At 43.2% G+C, this 17,436-nt stretch overlaps 1 protein-coding gene across 3 annotated transcripts in view; it reads right to left on the bottom strand.

Moving 5' to 3' along the window:
- LARGE1 (LARGE xylosyl- and glucuronyltransferase 1) overlaps positions 1-17,436 on the bottom strand; it is a 755,508-nt gene that overhangs the window by 220,451 nt on the left and 517,621 nt on the right. For all 3 annotated transcript variants that reach the window (XM_069227932.1, XM_069227934.1, XM_069227933.1), the window contains exon 7: positions 6,046-6,150. In XM_069227932.1, the coding sequence (XP_069084033.1) occupies positions 6,046-6,150 (105 nt within the window). The remainder of the gene's footprint in view (positions 1-6,045; positions 6,151-17,436) is intronic.

The raw sequence follows: 17,436 nt of genomic DNA on the forward strand, positions 1-17,436 counted from the left end.
GAGGAGGGCTTTCCCAGAAGCAGATGATAGAGAAAAAGAAAAGGAGAACGTGATTGATTCCCCAGAAGGAGGGGACAAGGCAGAACAGAACGAAACAGTTCAAGCTTCCACAGAAAAGATCGCAGGTCCATCAAATGGACACGGTGCAAAGAGGAGACTAAGTATATCACCAATAAAACAAAGGACTAAAGAAAATTTGAACGACGGAGAAAGGCCAAAAGTGAAAGAGAAAAGAAAGGAAGTGACTGTCGTGGTACCATCCTCAACTGAAGGAAAAGACTTGGCAAAAGAGGAGAGTACTAGTGAGGCAGAATCGAAAAGAGAAGCAAAATTGAAAAGGAAAAGGATACCAAACAGGAGATATTCCGGTCCAGAATGGGCTTATGTAGTGAATGACGATTGGACTGACGAATTTGTATCTCTTAGCCTCGAGAACGAAGAAGAAGAGATATCAATAGAAAAGAAAAGTTTTATGGACACTGTTGATTGAAAGGGTGATAAATGACATTGCTTGCTACAATCTAACGTGATACAAACAACCAGCTGAGACATTGCTAAACCGGATAAGACACTTGCTGAACTGATAAAAGACTGAGTTATTGCCGAATTGAGACAAATGCTGCTAACCGATAAGTGACTGGCCTCTTGAAGAAAACTGTGTGAACATTGCGCTCGTTCAGCTTTGTAACTGAATTGCTAAATAGTTTCTTTATAGGTGCTTCTAGCTCTCTGATTCTATACAGATCATGACGCAAAACAGTAGAAAGAAATATTGTAAATATGTGTGTATAGGCTTAGAAATTGCATGTGTACTAATAATAATGGCAATCGTGCTTGGAATGCATGGTAAGGGTGAGAATGAGAAAATTGATGCTTCTACTTTTGCTCCTGTTACTGTCACTGAACTAACCGCATTGAAAAGACTAGAATTAGATGAGAGACACTTGCATGATAAGAAAGAACTTTCGTATAATGTTTTCTATCGCTTGCTAACAGAATATGTTGAGACTATGGATGCGAAAGATTGTTATGTGTGTACACAGATACCGACGTCAGTAAAGGAAGGGGTGACTTATCACCACATGCCTCTTACATACGGGATTACATGTAGTATAGTAATGTCTAGATTTTATGGTCAAACTAACATACAGTATTTTTACTCTAATTATGATGTTACCTTTGCATATGTTCCTATAATAGAGCAGCTAAGCCAGATTGCTAAAGATTGGGATGCAAAAATAATGAGGGAATTTTTCGAGCCAATGCAACCTTTTGAAACGGCTCACGCTCATAGGGAAAACCTTACCTGCTCGCTATCTGCAGTAGAAATAAGCTTTTTAGATCGCACAGATGATAGAAGGGCACAAATGAATGCGAAATTAGAAAAAGAGCTAAGTAAGAGGACTTCAGTAGATCATTATGATTTTGCCGCAATAAAGACACAAGGGTGAATAGCTTTACATGCTTGGCATGTAGGGAAATTTTGTATATATCGAGGTGAATCTTATTATGATAACATTTTCGTAGGAGCGAGTGAGTGTAAACATACGTTTATCTTTAAGGCCAAATGGACATTCATGATGAACGGACTTGACCCTGTCATACCAGGTGTATATTACATTTGTGGGTATAATGCCTATTATCGTCTTCCGAAGGGATGGTGGGGAAGATGTTATTTGGGTATAGAGTTCCCAAAAGTTTATCAACTGGATGACCTATCGATGATTCCAAAGACATCTGGATCCCATCGTATCCAGAAAAGAGAGACCGCAGCTGCTGTGGTAGGAGATATATTTGGAGCCATGATTCCTTCATTGGGAGTTGTGTTGAATTCCATCAAAATAAGAAAGTTGTCTACTATAGTGGATAACATGTTGACAAAGTTTTCAGGTGCTATAATCCTGATAGATGCTGAGCTTGCAGCGGAAAGAGCTATGACTCTTCAAAACAGGCTTGCCTTAGACATTCTTTTAGCAAAGGATGGCGGCGTTTGCAAAATGCTTGGTGCGCGCCACTGTTGCACGTATATTCCCGATAACAGTGTGAAAATTAAAACTATGCTTGCTAATCTAACAAAGGAGAGTGCAGACTTGAAGGAATTGAAAGAACCAGGAGTGTGGGAGAAGGTTGGAAAAGGACTTGCTTCAGTGGGAAATTGGATTGGTGGAATTTGGAATGGAATATTACTAAAAATAATACAGGGAATTTTAATAGTACTGATTTGCATATTTGGAATTTGGGGAATAAAAAGGGGAATAATAATGATTATGGAAAGAATTAAAAGAAGGAAGGAAGGAAGAGAAAATGATGAAAAGAATGGCAGAAGAATATAAAGCGAAAACTAGGGGAACTAAAAGGAAGAGAGAACTGACAGAATTTTAATGGAATAAAATTTGTGGGAATAGTTTGTGTGATGACAAGTAGTCATCAGAGGAGGGATTGATGACGCAGAAATAAAGGTTTTTCATTTATTGACGCTTAAACGTAGTGCTGCAATAATCAAGAGTGACTTTAACCGAACTAATAAAGATTGTACGGGGACAAAATGTGCCCTCAGAGTAGTTGCCGACATTTATAAGCGTGCTTTATATAACGTGATGTATTAGAATTGCACTAATCCGACATAATCATAAACGTGTGCTATGATTTGCTTGTTTGAAATGTTTTAGCTTAGCATTACTTTAATGGAGGCTTCGGCCTAGTTGCCTTGTCTCACGGTTTAGATGCTCGTATTTTTCCAATGTGCTAATAAATGTGTATTTCTGCTTGAAGCTGTACTTTTCCACTGAGATCGTTCACATGCTTATCTTAAGGTTTCGTGCCAGCCTGGCATTTTTCTCTTTGCTCCAAGGTCAATCTGCAGGTGCGGACAATGGAAGCTCTGAAAATGAGTTAATTGGTATAAAATGTTGCAACTTGCGTACCCGTCTCCAAGGATAATGTATGCTTAAGTAAAAGCTTGAGAACTGTTGTTTTTGATTGGACAATTTGAAGCCAACCTATGAACCCTCCAATGGAAGACCCTACTGGATTTGAACTGTTGTCTATTTAAACCAGGTGTACGAGAAGAAAGTAGCTATTACCCGACATTGCACCCATTGCGCCATTTTGCAGCTAATATGGCCCACCTTGCTGTGACGCCATTTTGAAAGAGACTTTGATGCTTTCTCTAATCGAGAGAAAGACTTAAATGATTCTTACCCTAGAGACTTTAACTTTGATTTGTCCCTTTGCATGAAGTAGTAGTTTATCTTGCCGCCGTGAGGCAACTGCCCCGTCCACCCCTGCCCCTTTGCCCCGTCCCATGCTGATCGAGAAACGGTACCTGTGAGACGAAGACTTCCTTGAATGCTGATTGTAATTGGTAAATATGAAAGGAAATTGTACAATTGCATTGTGTTTCTTTTGGGTAACCAACTGCTGATTTTTGATAAGAGCCCTAGTTAGGAGTTTTTCTAAATTAATGTTGCTAAATTGTTTTTGCATGAAGTCCCACATGCCGATGCAAATTTGAGGTTAGATGAGGATTCCTTCTGTTGCACGATGCAATTTGAGACCTTGTTATGCTGACTAAATGTATGCAATTAGCTCATTACAGATTATAGTTTTAGTGATTTGCATTGCTATCATCGAATGCCTTGTTATTCAAATACTGCATAGATTGCACCTGTTTCGTCGTTATGGACAGCTATTAATGTTCATTTACGTTTATCATTTGGTGTTGAGACACATCTATATTGTGCTAGCTTTGTTAATATAGGGAAATAAATTCATTAACTTTGAATAAACTGGTGTGGTTATTCATGACCGAAAGGTCATGGTTCGCCGAAATGTATTCTGGATTAATTGTTAAGTGTTATGTTGATCAGGGCATTGCTTACGTTCGTTATTGATTATTGATTTGATGAAAATGACCGATCTCGGGTGAAGAGAGTCCCACTTAGCCAAAAGATTCATCGGCCGAAGGAGCGTCCAAGTATAGGTAAATTACTAGTACGGAACGCTCTATCACTGGCATCTAAGATGCCAGGGCAATCTATTCCAAAGTTGACAGGTGGAGAACACAAAGCTCCTACCACCCCAGGACACTTTGTGAATTTTGGGGATTATGACTGTTTTAGAAGTTGCAAAACGCAGACATCTTGGAGTGTGCCATGAGAAGTTCTTCATTAAATACTCTGGACCTATATCCTAAAGAGATTTGTGCGCTACGCACAAAGCTTAAAAAGCCACTCTTCTACAGAAAGGCTACAGAGGGGGTGTCATGTTTACAGTTCGCAAGGCAAAGCTTTTTCTTTTTTAGAAACAAACTACCCAAAAAGAGGGATGTGGCTGAGAAACAAACAAAATGGTCCTCGCACATTAGGTTGTGTGCTACCAGCTGGGGTCATTTGCTTTGTTTCTGCTTTGGGACAAGTAGGCTTTGTCCGGCAATCTAAAATGGAAAAAAATGAACATCGGTTCTCTCTAAAGTGGCGTGCCTTCCATTTGCACACTGAGTGACATATGTGCGTTGGGCGGGCTGAGTCAAAGGTTTCCAACGGCTCTGCTCTGGCCTTTTTGCCCACTTTCGATAAGACGACTGAACTGTTACATTGGGAGGGTGGAAGCCCCATCAATTTATGGGTTGGAACAATCTTCTCTCTCTCCTCATTCCCTCTCCCTCTGACTTCCTCAGACTTCCTCAGCACTACCAAGCAAACGTGCCCCTAATCTCTCCGTAACCCCTTTCTCACATAATTTCCATTTGTTTTAAAGCCCTGCTAAAGGCTGGCTTTACTAATAAGAATGTATCTCTACCCAAATGAACCCTTTTTACAACATTAGGAATAGGTAATGAAAGACTGGGGAAAAAATCATAACGTCCTAACCCAGTAGTTCCCAACTTGTGGTCCGGGGACCCCTGGTGGTCTGCGGAGCCTCCTCAGGGGGGTCCGCAACTGCTTAGAAAATTAAATAATATTAACAGATTAGGTCCCCAGCTTTCAGTAATGACTCAGTGGAGAGGTCGCCGGATTCCAATCATGATTCAGTGGGGGTCCCTGGATTCCAGTAATGATAAAGTGGGGGTCCACAGAAGTCAAAGGTTTGGAAACCACTGTCCTAACCTATTTTATGCAGTTTGCACGCAGATCTTTGATGATAGTTTGTAACAGTCACTGTTCTATATCAGGGTTGTATCTTATGAACCGCTGCAGCAACAGGATCGGTCACAAAAGCAGAAATCCACTTAGCTATGCAGATGGAATTCAGATCTGTGATCTGACAATATGCATTCTTTGCAGCAGGCATGTTAACCCTCTGCGCTACTTTAAGGTGAGTCAAAACTTCCACTAGGCAAAACTCTGATCCCTCTGTCTAGAAGGAATATTAATCACGAGTTATCCTGAAACTTTTATTGCTGCCTGAAAGCTGGACAAGGAACTCTGCAGCAGGTGTTTTTAAATCTAAGTTATTGCTAAACACAGCGCCCCCCCATGTGGCCAGTGCCCCTTTCCTCAGGTCAGCGCCCAGTGCGGCCGCACCAGTCGCACTGCCCTAAAGCCGGCCCTGCAACGTGTTGCTGATCCTTTCAACAGTACTTCAAGCGATAAACGTCGATTTATGTAAGTACCCTGAAACGAACCGAAATTGCTAAGTAATTTTAATTATTCATTATGCAAAGCGCTCTGAGGCCCATCAGGTCTAGTCCACTGCATATATAACTTCAACGTAAACACATGAAATGTGCTTGGAAAATGTTAGAGGGTGACAGACTGAGATATTTTCTTTATTGCACTCTGCTTTCCTAAGACAATTGTTAAACCCTAGCGCTGTAATCAAACACATTGGACAGATAAAATCTTCTGAGCATGGAGGCTTCTTCAGGGAAAGCACACACCTGGATGCAGAATTTACAGGTTAAACGTGCTTAATATTAAACATACAGGTTATAGGGTGTGAGAGAGACTCCCTGGTAAAGCTCATAGGAAAGGTTTCTACCTCATGTGAAATCTCAACAAGACAGGCCAGCAGTGAGTGTATTAGCAAATCCCAGCGCCTCACCTGTGTTGTATCCTCTTCCAAGCGCTGGCCAAGGCCGGTGGTTCTTCCAGAGGTTCCCCAGGTACCAGTCGCTCTGGTTCTCCACCAGTCCCAGAACCTGCTGACCTGAAAAAAAAGAAATAACGAGAAATTATTGACACTGTGAATGAGACTGGATGGGAAATGAAAGCGTGTCTAGGAGAGCGATACTGGTGCAACAAGAAGAGGGCAGGACTGTGGCAGAAGGTGCACTGCTTCACCTGAGCATATGAAGGAATTCAGGTGCATAAACCTTCAGTGGTCCGCTGTGATAAACAGGTGCTCATGGGCGCCCATTCAATCCTATCATCATTATGCTTGGAGGCAGGTTGTGCACCTATCTTCCACTCTGCTCTTAATCTGGTGCTAGACTTTAAAATCTTGGGTGTTCCCAAGTTCAGGACCTAAGAATGCATCTCACAAGTGAAAAAAGTTCAGTTACTGTGTAAAAACTAGTGCCTGGTGCTCAATTTGTGAAAATGAACATCCATACACACATCTATCTATCTATCTAATCTATCTATCTATCTAGTGATATATGTGTATATATATATATATATATATATATATATATATATATATTTAAACAATTTCCTTAGCTTCAAAAAGGAAAGAACCGCACTCCAAAGGTGTAAAAAGTTTCCCAAGTGCTTTAATGCTGAGCTCAGAATCGTTCACAAAGATTACGAGAACACCCGACGCGTTTCGGTCATTCCGACCTTGCTCCCAGGTATTTCCTGTTGTGCCCCTTCTCAGTGTTTATATACATACCAAAGAAAAACATTATTTTAAAACAAACAAATGTATTCAAACTCAATATTTATACCTGATTTCTAATTACTAACATCCTGAATTTCAACAAAAGAAGAAATTATTATTCTATTTATCTACATTTAACATCGATGAATGTTTCACATTTATGATGAATTATGGGTATTGTAGTTTTTTTCTCTATATATACAATTTTTTAACCATTACATATATATTTATACTTAATTACATATTCCTATGCTATTATCAGGATGCACTTTTACACGCCAGCACAGGACAACATTGCTTGGACCATTTTGTAATCAGGCGTGGGCAGCCGCCATACAGAGAGCGCAAATACTACAAAAAAACTGCACTTTGGAATCGATACGCAGCGACTGGAGAGTGGCAGCGGACGACTAAATATAGAGCCGGGTAAGAGCAAAGCATTCCTCGTTAATGGCATAACGGGACAGAGGGATAAGATTGTAACACTGTCTTTTTCAGTCTATCTCAGTGAGGTCAAAGGTGCAATTTACAATTTTGGGCTCATTTCACATAAAGTTAAAGTTAAAGCCAAATGGACTTGAGGGAAGCAAAACGTTTGTTAATGGCTGTGGAAGCATTTAAAGATACTACAAATAACTCCAATTTTAGTAATGAAGGGACACTTCAAGGACAAGGTGATGTGAAAATGAAATTACGAGAATGGGAAAGACTCTCTCGTAAAGAGATAAATAAATGGTGGGAAGTGTTTATTTAAAAAAAAGTATGTAGAGGTTAACAGAATACCAAGAGGATTAAGAATAAAAATTGTGCATCGCAGGGGAACGAGTTATAGTGACCTTAGGGTGCGAGTTATAGTTACTGCCTCCGCTATGCACAGTTTTTTCTTCATTAATTTGACTGCTAATGCTTCATTTATATTTTTGATAATGTTATAGAAGTTGTCATAAGTGCTGTAATATCTGAGATAATTAGCAGTGCACAGCCAGGGCAAAAGTTATAGTTACCTTAGGGCATGAGTTATAGTTACTTAAAATAACTCTAACTTCTGAATTTCTAAGGTTTTGTACGAGTAATTTTAGAACCTAACTATAACGTCTCTGTAACCTTTGTTTTTTTCAGTGAATTCCTATGTTTTTTAAAATTCTATTTCCTAATTATAACGTCTCTGTAACCTTTGTTTTTTTAGTGATTTTTTTTTTTTAACGTAATCTTAATTGCTACACATTAATCCAACCGCTGTGGGGGTTGGCTGCGGGGCTTTTTTCAGTCAATTTTTTTTTACGTAAAGTAATTTTAATTACTACACATCTACGCATTAATCAAAACACTGTGGGGGTTGGCTGCATGTCCTTTCTCTCTGGGTGTGACAGTGTCTGTCTGGGTATGAGAGCGTGTGTGAGAGGATCCAAGTAGCTGTGAGAATGACTGTCTGGGAGTGACACTGGGTGTGAGTGTGTCTGCCTGGGTGTGAGGGTGGGTGCGAGAGAGTCTATGTGGGTGTGAGAGTAGGTGTGAGAGTGTCTGTCTGGGTACGAGAGTGTGTATAAGAGAATCCTTGTGGGTGTGAGAGTGGGTGTGCGAGTGCCTGGGAGTGACACTGGGTGTAAGAGTGTCTTGGTGTGAGACTGGGTGTGAGAGGGTCTATGTGTGTGTGAGAGAGTCCATGTGTGTGTGAGTGTCTGGGTATGAAAGTGTGTGTGAGAGGATCCATGTGGGTGTAGGAGTGTGTGGGTGTGTGAGAGTAGGTATGAGAGGGTCTATGTGGGTGTGAGAGTAGGTTTGAGTGTCTGCCTGACAATGGGTGTGAGAGTGTGCCCCTGGGTGTGAGACTGGGTGTAAGAGTATCTGCCTGGGTGTGAGAGTGTTTCTCTGGGTATGAGTGTAAGAATGTTTGTCTGGGTCTTTGAGTGGGTGCATGAATTTATATCGTTTTGTTTTTACATTTCGCAAAGTACGCAGATCAACCTGTGGATTTACACCAGAGGCCACACTGAGCCCTGCGGGTGGATCCACAGATCTGGAAAACTGTCAAAAAACATGTTTCAAGGCATTTGAACCCATTATTTCGTGTTTTATCACAATTATATCACCCGCATGGGGTCAGGGAACCTCACTGCTGAACAATGATCTCCGTTGCCCTCCACATTTCAGCCCCGGGGACTGTTTCCCAGATAAAATAAAATGGCAGCTGCAACTTCCCTTTCAGGTTGCAGCCAGCCAATCAGATTCTTCCCGTGGCGCGTGGATCCACTGATCGAGCCGCAGTGGAGCCGCGGAGTATCTGCATCACTAAATATCTATACTATGGGTATATTTGTGGGTGCACAGTATTCAGGGGTGCACTTCTATGGGTATATTTGTGGGTGCACAGTATTCAGCAGTGCACTCCTATGGGTATATTTTTTAACCTTAAATAACTCCAAAACTACTGAACGGATTTACACCTAACCACAAAAAGCACAATCTGTGGAACACGATCTAGTCTCTTTCCAAATCTGGTGTAATTCAGTTCAGCGGTTTAGGCTGTAGGCATGTCTAAAGACCCTATGGAAAAATGAATGGGGAAAATGCATTTTAGGACCTCCCCATTTTCAACGCCCCCGCTTGACGGATCACACCGAAACTTTCAAAACAGCAGCTGAACAAACTATTGTATTCGTTTTGAAAATTTCCTGAAGATTCGTCATGCTCCACCAAAGAAATTGGCAAAACAAAAAATGCTCTTCCTATGGAAACTAAGTCCTTACTAGAACTACGTACTGGCAACCGCCAGTAGGTAATATATAAATATATACACACACACAGCATAGGACAGCAGGACAGACCACCTCAGTCGTTGGCTAACTTCAGTGTGAGTGACAGCACTCTGCTCTTTCAAAGTAGCACGCCAACACTAATTAATTTCAGTCAGTGCCAGGGACTACTATGAAAATGTGAGGTCAATTTTTTTAAGCTTAGGCCGATTTATCTTTTTTTATTGGTTGAGCTTCCAGACGAAAAAAGTTTTACAAAAACTATAATAAAACAAACAAGCATTTATAATGCAGTGGGTCTCGCATTTGCTCGAGTTAGAGCCATTAGCGTTGTAAACTCCTAACCGGATTTTTCTTGCCACATAAATTGAAAATTAAAAGTAAAACTGTTTCACATAAGCGAGCTGATTCACAGCACCACGGCTGCCATGCGTGATGCGTGAAGAGACACACAAAAGGAAAAAGAACTTTGCTTTCAGTCAAACTTATCGGCAAAAGTGCAATTAGCCATGTAACAGGGTCGCTGGCCAAGGCAGTAACAAAACCTCCCCAAGGAGGGACAAACGTAAACCATTTACCAATGTCATCAAAGGATTTTTGAAGAGCAAGCCCAGGAACGAGTGATGGGCGTGAGGTGGGCGCTGTTAAAAGCTAAGAGACATACCAACACGTCAGTAAAGCAGCGCTTGCACGCTGCTATGCTCGACCTAAAAAGCACTGGCAAAGCCAAAAGGCTGGAGTCTAACGCCAGGCTTACTGACTTTGCCAATACTCGTTTTATATAGTGATTCCTACAGCACTTTTACCATTTCTAACCACTGACACATCTTGAAGCAATTCCTGAGCATATAACAGCGAGCCTGTTCTGCGGCAGGCCCCTGGGGCTGCTTGTTAGGGTTTCTGCACCATCCCCAGTATGGGCTGCGTCTTGCTGGTGGTGAGAATGGTTGGCCTGGGGGCATGTATGAATGCCTGCACAGGTTTGCATGTGATCAGCCTGTTGGTTCTTATTTTACACAGATCTCTGTGCCGTGTTCAATGTTTCCAAAACTGGTGTTGTTTGATTGCTTCTGTGCATGCAACATTGGGTTTTGTCTACTGTACTTCTTGATCTGTTCTTGTTGAATTCACCCTGGATGTTGTATGTGCACACTAATGGCCACCACATATGTTTATGAATGAGGGCCTGCTTAGCAATGCATTCTTGTAGGTGCGTTCGTGGGGGCACTGCTGTGCTGCCCACCCCAGTACTTTGTTTTTAGTTCTTTGCTTGCAGTAGGCATTGACTTTGTTTTCAAGGAGGGTTTCCATCCCCTTGCAACTACCAGGAAAAAGTTATCTTCAATCCAATGTGGTCTCGGGCATTATTGTCCGTCCGTGAAGGACCAGACCCTGTATGTTTTATTTTTTTTAATTTGCGTATTTTTTTCAAATAAGCTATTTTCTATAGTGTCTAATTTAACAAACGAAGGATCCCTCCTTTTACGATCCGTGAAGGCCAACCTAAGACTCCTGCAGACGGAAGCCAACCGCTGCGCTGCCATTCACACAAGCTCTGGTCCTGCTCTGAGGTGATCTCTTCAAGGGAAGAAGAGGCCATGTCCTTGCTGGCCTTCTCCTGAGAGCGGTTGTAGCACCTTGAAGTCCAAGGCCGGCAGGAGGTAGACATCATGCGGGCAGGACCACAGTGCGGACCCCGCTGCTCCAGCCTTGGCTGCGGCTGTCCTGCACCTGCTGACGGCACCCTGGGCACAAGGACTCACGCCAGGCCCAGCAGTGCATGTCCCATGCCCAGCCCTCCTGGAAAGGATATAATGTGCCTTGGCCAACATTTTCCGACACCCCAGGTCAATGATTTGGCTCGGCCTGCGATGAAGTCATAACCAATTCTGTGATGGATGAAGTGCATCTGCTGGGCTAGGCGCTGGCACAGAGACAGAAGCAAGAATGATGAAGACATTAGGGGCAGACCGAAGCCTCGACGGCTTGGAGCGCAGAAATATTATGAGCACTGAGTCTGGCGCGCAAACCAACAGGCAGCGCAGAGGTTTAGCAGCTGTGGTTTATTAAAAAAAAGCCATTGCCTTGTCCTGGTGTCATCTCTGACTTAGGAACCCACCGAACCTGAACTGCGACTCAGCAAGCATAGAACACGCCTCTTGTCGCTGGCACACCATTGGGGCACACTATGTTCTTGCTAGCATCTCTGCGAAGGGGCATTATTTTTTCTAAGGCGAGTTTCTGCAGTGTATTATTTCCTGGTTGCCCTCTTGTGCCCAGTGTAATCAGACCTGTACACCTAGGCGAAAAAAATGATCAACGGATACATAGGTTTCCCCAAAGCTTCCATGTGCACGTCTCGCTTGATGTGGTCACATCAGAGGCATCCTACAATACGGTGCCCCCTTACTGTCCTTGCAAGGACTGAGGAGGGACACTATTGTGAAAATACAGCCTTCACTCACAGGAATTATCAGCTTAAAGGGAACCACGAATTACAACAAATATAAGCAGTTCTCCACGTTAAATCCGTTTTACCTCGTTCAAATTCTCCCACTGGGGTCGATAAGTGCTTTTAAGAAATCATTATGCTGCTAACTCTCAAAACAATCCTACATCAAAATGTTATTTGGGGCCCTGACTACACCCGCGGTACTTAACGGTGGGAGCTGAGTATTTCTGTTTTGCAGAAATATGCCATTTCCCTAATAGAGAACTTCCTAGAGGCACATCTTTACTGACATCGAATTACTGATGGCAACCAGTCTCCTGGCATTATATCCAGCACCCGCCATGTCTGATGGACACTGTTCGCGCGCTTCCTGACCGCTCTCGTGTCCCCTAGACTGGCCGGGTCTCTCTAGCATCTGCATTAAACTCCACCTTGGCGATCAGGTGGCCATCTTAATATCCGGAGTCTAAATACAGCAACTTTTTAAAACTCAGTCGATGATCAAGCCTGGAAGTGGGTGATGTGGCCTAAAACTCTCAATCTCATGATGACACAGAATACAGTCAGTCACCAGTGGTCCAAAAATAGGCCTTCCCAGTCAGTATCTTCTGCACAAAAGATGTCCACGGCCCAGAGTGAGCTGCCAGGTACCTGACGCTTCTTGCTGTAAACACAGGATTCTGGTCCTACCTAGGTCTCTGCTAGGGGTTTACATTCCTTGCCGTTTGCACACTCCTTGGACACGATGTGCCTCCAGCGAAGTGCCTTGTTTCTAGAACTCCTTTCGGGACACAATACGGAAAAGTTAAGAGCCATATCACAAAACGTGTTGCACAAAGAATGAAGCAAACGAGTTTTTGCAAAGGTGAATGATGGACAAAGTATCAGGCTGAATCAAATGACTCATTTTTACCCCACATAAAAGTGCAGAAAAAACTATAAAATCTGTTTTCTCCCTTTTTTTTTTTGCAAAGGGCTGTTAAGGGGCACTCACTATTTGCAAAGGCATAAAGTATGGAACTAAAACGTTTTCTTAACAATAAGTACATTACAGAATCTTAAAGGATTTCATAACTGGGTTTGTCCCTTTTATCAGTGCTGTAAACATATCTGCATAACGTGGAATGGAATAAAATATTTTTGCTCCATTCCCTCCTAGAAAGCAAAATTATTGGAGCAGAGCGGATTTACACCTGGGCAAACTTTATGCAAGACAGCCATGTGACTCTCCCGGGAGGAGGTCTAGGGGAGGAAGAAGGGCGAAGTTCTGCTAGTTAGGGGTGCACAGTATCCAGTGGTGCACTTCTATGGGTGTATTTGTGGGTGCACACTATCCAGTGGTGCACTCCTATGGGTATATGAGTGGGTGCACTATGGGTATATTTGTGGGTGCACAGTATTCAGCAGTGCACTCCTATGGGTATATGAGTGGGTGCACTATGGGTATATTTGTGGGTGCACAATATTCAGCAGTGCACTCCTATGGGTATATGAGTGGGTGCACTATGGGTATATTTGTGGGTGCACAGTATCCAGCTGTACACTCCTATGGGTATATTTGTGGGTGTACAGTATTCAGTGGTGCACTTCTATGGGTATATTTTTGGGTGCACAATTTTCAGCGGTGCACTTCTATGAGTATATTTGTGGGTGCACAGTATTCAGCAGTGCACTCCTATGGGTATATGAGTGGGTGCACTATGGGTATATTTGTGGGTGCACAGTATTCAGCAGTGCACTCCTATGGGTATATGAGTGGGTGCGCTATGGGTATATTTGTGGGTGTACAGTATTCAGCAGTGCACTCCTATGGGTATATGAGTGGGTGCGCTATGGGTATATTTGTGGGTGCACAGTATCCAGCTGTACACTCCTATGGGTATATGAGTGGGTGCGCTATGGGTATATTTGTGGGTGCACAGTATTCAGTAGTGCACTCCTATGGGTATATGAGTGGGTGCACTATGGGTATATTCGTGGGTGCACAGTATCCAGCTGTACACTCCTATGGGTATATGAGTGGGTGCACAGTATCCAGTGGTGCACTTCTATGGGTATATTTGTGGGTGCACAGTATCCAGCGGTACACTCCTTTGGGTATATTTGTGGGTGCACAGCATTCAGCAGTGCACTCCTACAGGTATATTTGTGGGTGCACAGTATCCAGCGGTACACTCCTATGGTTATATTTGTGGGTGCACAGTATCCAGCTCTACACTCCTATGTGTATATGAGTGGGTGCACAGTATCCAGTGGTGCACTTCTATGGGTATATTTGTGGGTGCACAGTATCCAGCGGTACACTCCTATGGGTATATTTGTGGGTGCACAGTATTCAGCAGTGCACTCCTACGGGTATATGAGTGGTGCACAGTATTCAGCGGTGCACTCCTATGGGTATATGAGTGGGTGCACTATGGGTATATTTGTGGGTGCACAGTATCCAGCTGTACACTCCTATGGGTATATGAGTGGGTGCACAGTATCCAGTGGTGCACTTCTATGGGTATATTTGTGGGTGCACAGTATCCAGCGGTACACTCCTATGGGTATATTTGTGGGTGCACAGCATTCAGCAGTGCACTCCTACGGGTATATTTGTGGGTGCACAGTATCCAGCGGTACACTCCTATGGGTATATTTGTGGGTGCACAGTATCCAGCTGTACACTCCTATGTGTATATGAGTGGGTGCACAGTATCCAGTGGTGCACTTCTATGGGTATATTTGTGGGTGCACAGTATCCAGCGGTACACTCCTATGGGTATATTTGTGGGTGCACAGTATTCAGCAGTGCACTCCTACGGGTATATGAGTGGGTGCACAGTATTCAGCGGTGCACTCCTATGGGTATATTTGTAGGTTCACTTCTATGGGTATATTTGTGGGTGCGATGAGGGCAGTGCCATATTTTGTGATCTTTGCACAAGGAACTGTCGTCAAAGCCGGACTATTCTCCTGGCACCTTAATTAATCTTGTTGTATGTTTTATTTTCTGCCTGTCCCATATCAGTCCTCCTTTGCAAATCCCTAAAGGGCCGGACGTGACGTCAACAAACTGAACAAGGACCTCTGTGTGCCATGTAAAGAGCACCGGCCACCTTTCCTGCAGAAGATGCAGGCGTTGTAATAAACACACTATGAGAACTCACTCAGTGTGCGTCTATGCTACACCGTGTGTTAGTATTACATTTGTATGCGCACTGAAGACACACTGACTTACCTCAAATGTAGTCTAACGGTGACTCAATATTCCCGTGGGCCCAGTGCTTGATAACGTGCCAGTGCCCAAAGCCCTCCTCTTAAACATGCAGCTGCTGCAATTAAATGTGCGAGCACGGAATACTGAGGCGGCGTAATCCTGAAGCCATCTCGGGCCTCTTCAATCCATTTACAGCCACTCCCTGCCCCTTCAGCTCACTCTTGCAGCTTTCTGCCTTTGTGACGCGTTTTCGTTTTTCTCTTATTCCGTCTTTCCCATGTGTCTTTTGTTCGCAGTAAATGCTTGAGGCAGAAAAATAAGCGCCGGCCCTCAAAAATAAGTGCCTGTGCTCCGCACCGGAAACAACAAGCACAAATTAAGCACTGCGTGGGCCCCCCTTGCATTCCCTGGCCCTGCCCTAAACACACTGTAAACCCTGTACGCTTGTCATCAATTACTCACCAGCACATGTCTTCCTTGCTCCCAAGGCAACAACTGCCGCAGGCTCCCTTCCACTGCAAGCTCGTCTAATGTGTCCCCTAAAACAACCCAGGGAGGGAGTAACTGCCTTTGTCAACATTTGTTTTAAAAGCATACGTTCCCCTGATAGGAACATCTTTCTAAAGTCACAGCAAATTCGTGCAGTTTGAGTAAATTCAAATTAAGGTGTTGTCCTCAGTTTCAGACCATACACGCAATTAGGTCACTCAATTCATTTATACATCTTTCCACAAGCCCGGGCTCACCTCAACGGGGCAATCATTCACCTAGCTAAAGTAATATTATGATCAGTGCATTATTTCACAGCCACTGGGCTGACATCAATAAGGCAATAATTCCCCCAGCAAAAGCAGTCCCATGATAAGGACACCTTTTTACCCCTGCTGAGCTCCCAGTATGAGGGTAATCACTTCTCTGACATAAGCAGTCCACTAATTTAAACAGCTTTCCACAGCCACTGGGCTGCCATCAAAAGGGGAATATTTCTCATGACAAAAGCAATTCTCTGATAAAAACATATTTCCACAACCAGTGAGCTGCCAGCAATAGCGCAATATTTCATCTAACATAAGCACTCCACTAATTTAACACTTTTCCACAGACACTGAGCTACCATTATACCACCCCCGTAGCAAAAGCAATTCACTGACAAGAACATCTTTCCACAGCCACTGGGCTACCGTGAGTGGAGCAATAATTCTTCTAACATAAGCATTCCACTCAAACATCTTTCCACAGCCACTGCGCTACCATCAGTAGAGAAATAATTCCTCCGACATAGACATCCCACTCAAACATCTTTCCACAGCCACTGAGCTACCATCAGTAGAGAAATAATTCCTCCAACGTAGACGTTCCACTCAAACATCTTTCCACAGCCGCTGGGCTACCGTCAGTGGAGCAATAATTCCTCTAACATAAGCATTCCACTCAAACATCTTTCCACAGCCACTGCACTACCATCAGTAGAGCAATAATTCCTCCAACGGTAGACATTCCACTCAAACATCTTTCCACAGCCGTTGCGCTACCATCAGTAGAGAAATAATTCCTCCAACGGTAGACGTTCCACTCAAACATCTTTCCACAGCCACTGAGCAACCATCAGTAGAGCAATAATTTCTCCGACATAGACATTCCACTCAATCATCTTTCCACAGCCACTGAGCTACCATCAGTAGAGCAATAATTCCTCCAACGTAGACGTTCCACTCAAACATCTTTTCACAGCCACTGCGCTACCATCAGTAGAGCAATAATTCCTCCAACGTAGACGTTCCACTCAAACATCTTTCCACAGCCACTGTGCTACCATCAGTAGAGAAATAATTCCTCCAACGTAGACGTTCCATTCAAACATCTTTCCACAGCCACTGCGGTACCATCAGTAGAGAAATAATTCCCCAGCTAAAGCAATTCTCTGATGAGGACATTTTCCAAGGCCACTGTGCTAGGACAATAATATTTCAATGTTTATATTCCTATTAAAATATTCCTCCAATACGTTTTATATGAGATCTTCTAACCCATGAATGTGATTCTTACTACCACATTCCTCTCCATTTTCCTATGTGATACCCAATCATATAGCTTTTCCCACATAAAAACATTTCCACAGTCAACACTCCTCGATGCTTGTGACGATCCCCATTACTATCCTCTGATAAGAATCCATTCGTCCATATGGAGGGGATTCCTACAACATT

Source organism: Pleurodeles waltl, chromosome 4_1, assembly GCF_031143425.1.
Source record: "Pleurodeles waltl isolate 20211129_DDA chromosome 4_1, aPleWal1.hap1.20221129, whole genome shotgun sequence".
In the NCBI taxonomy this organism is placed as follows: Eukaryota; Metazoa; Chordata; class Amphibia; order Caudata; family Salamandridae; genus Pleurodeles; species Pleurodeles waltl.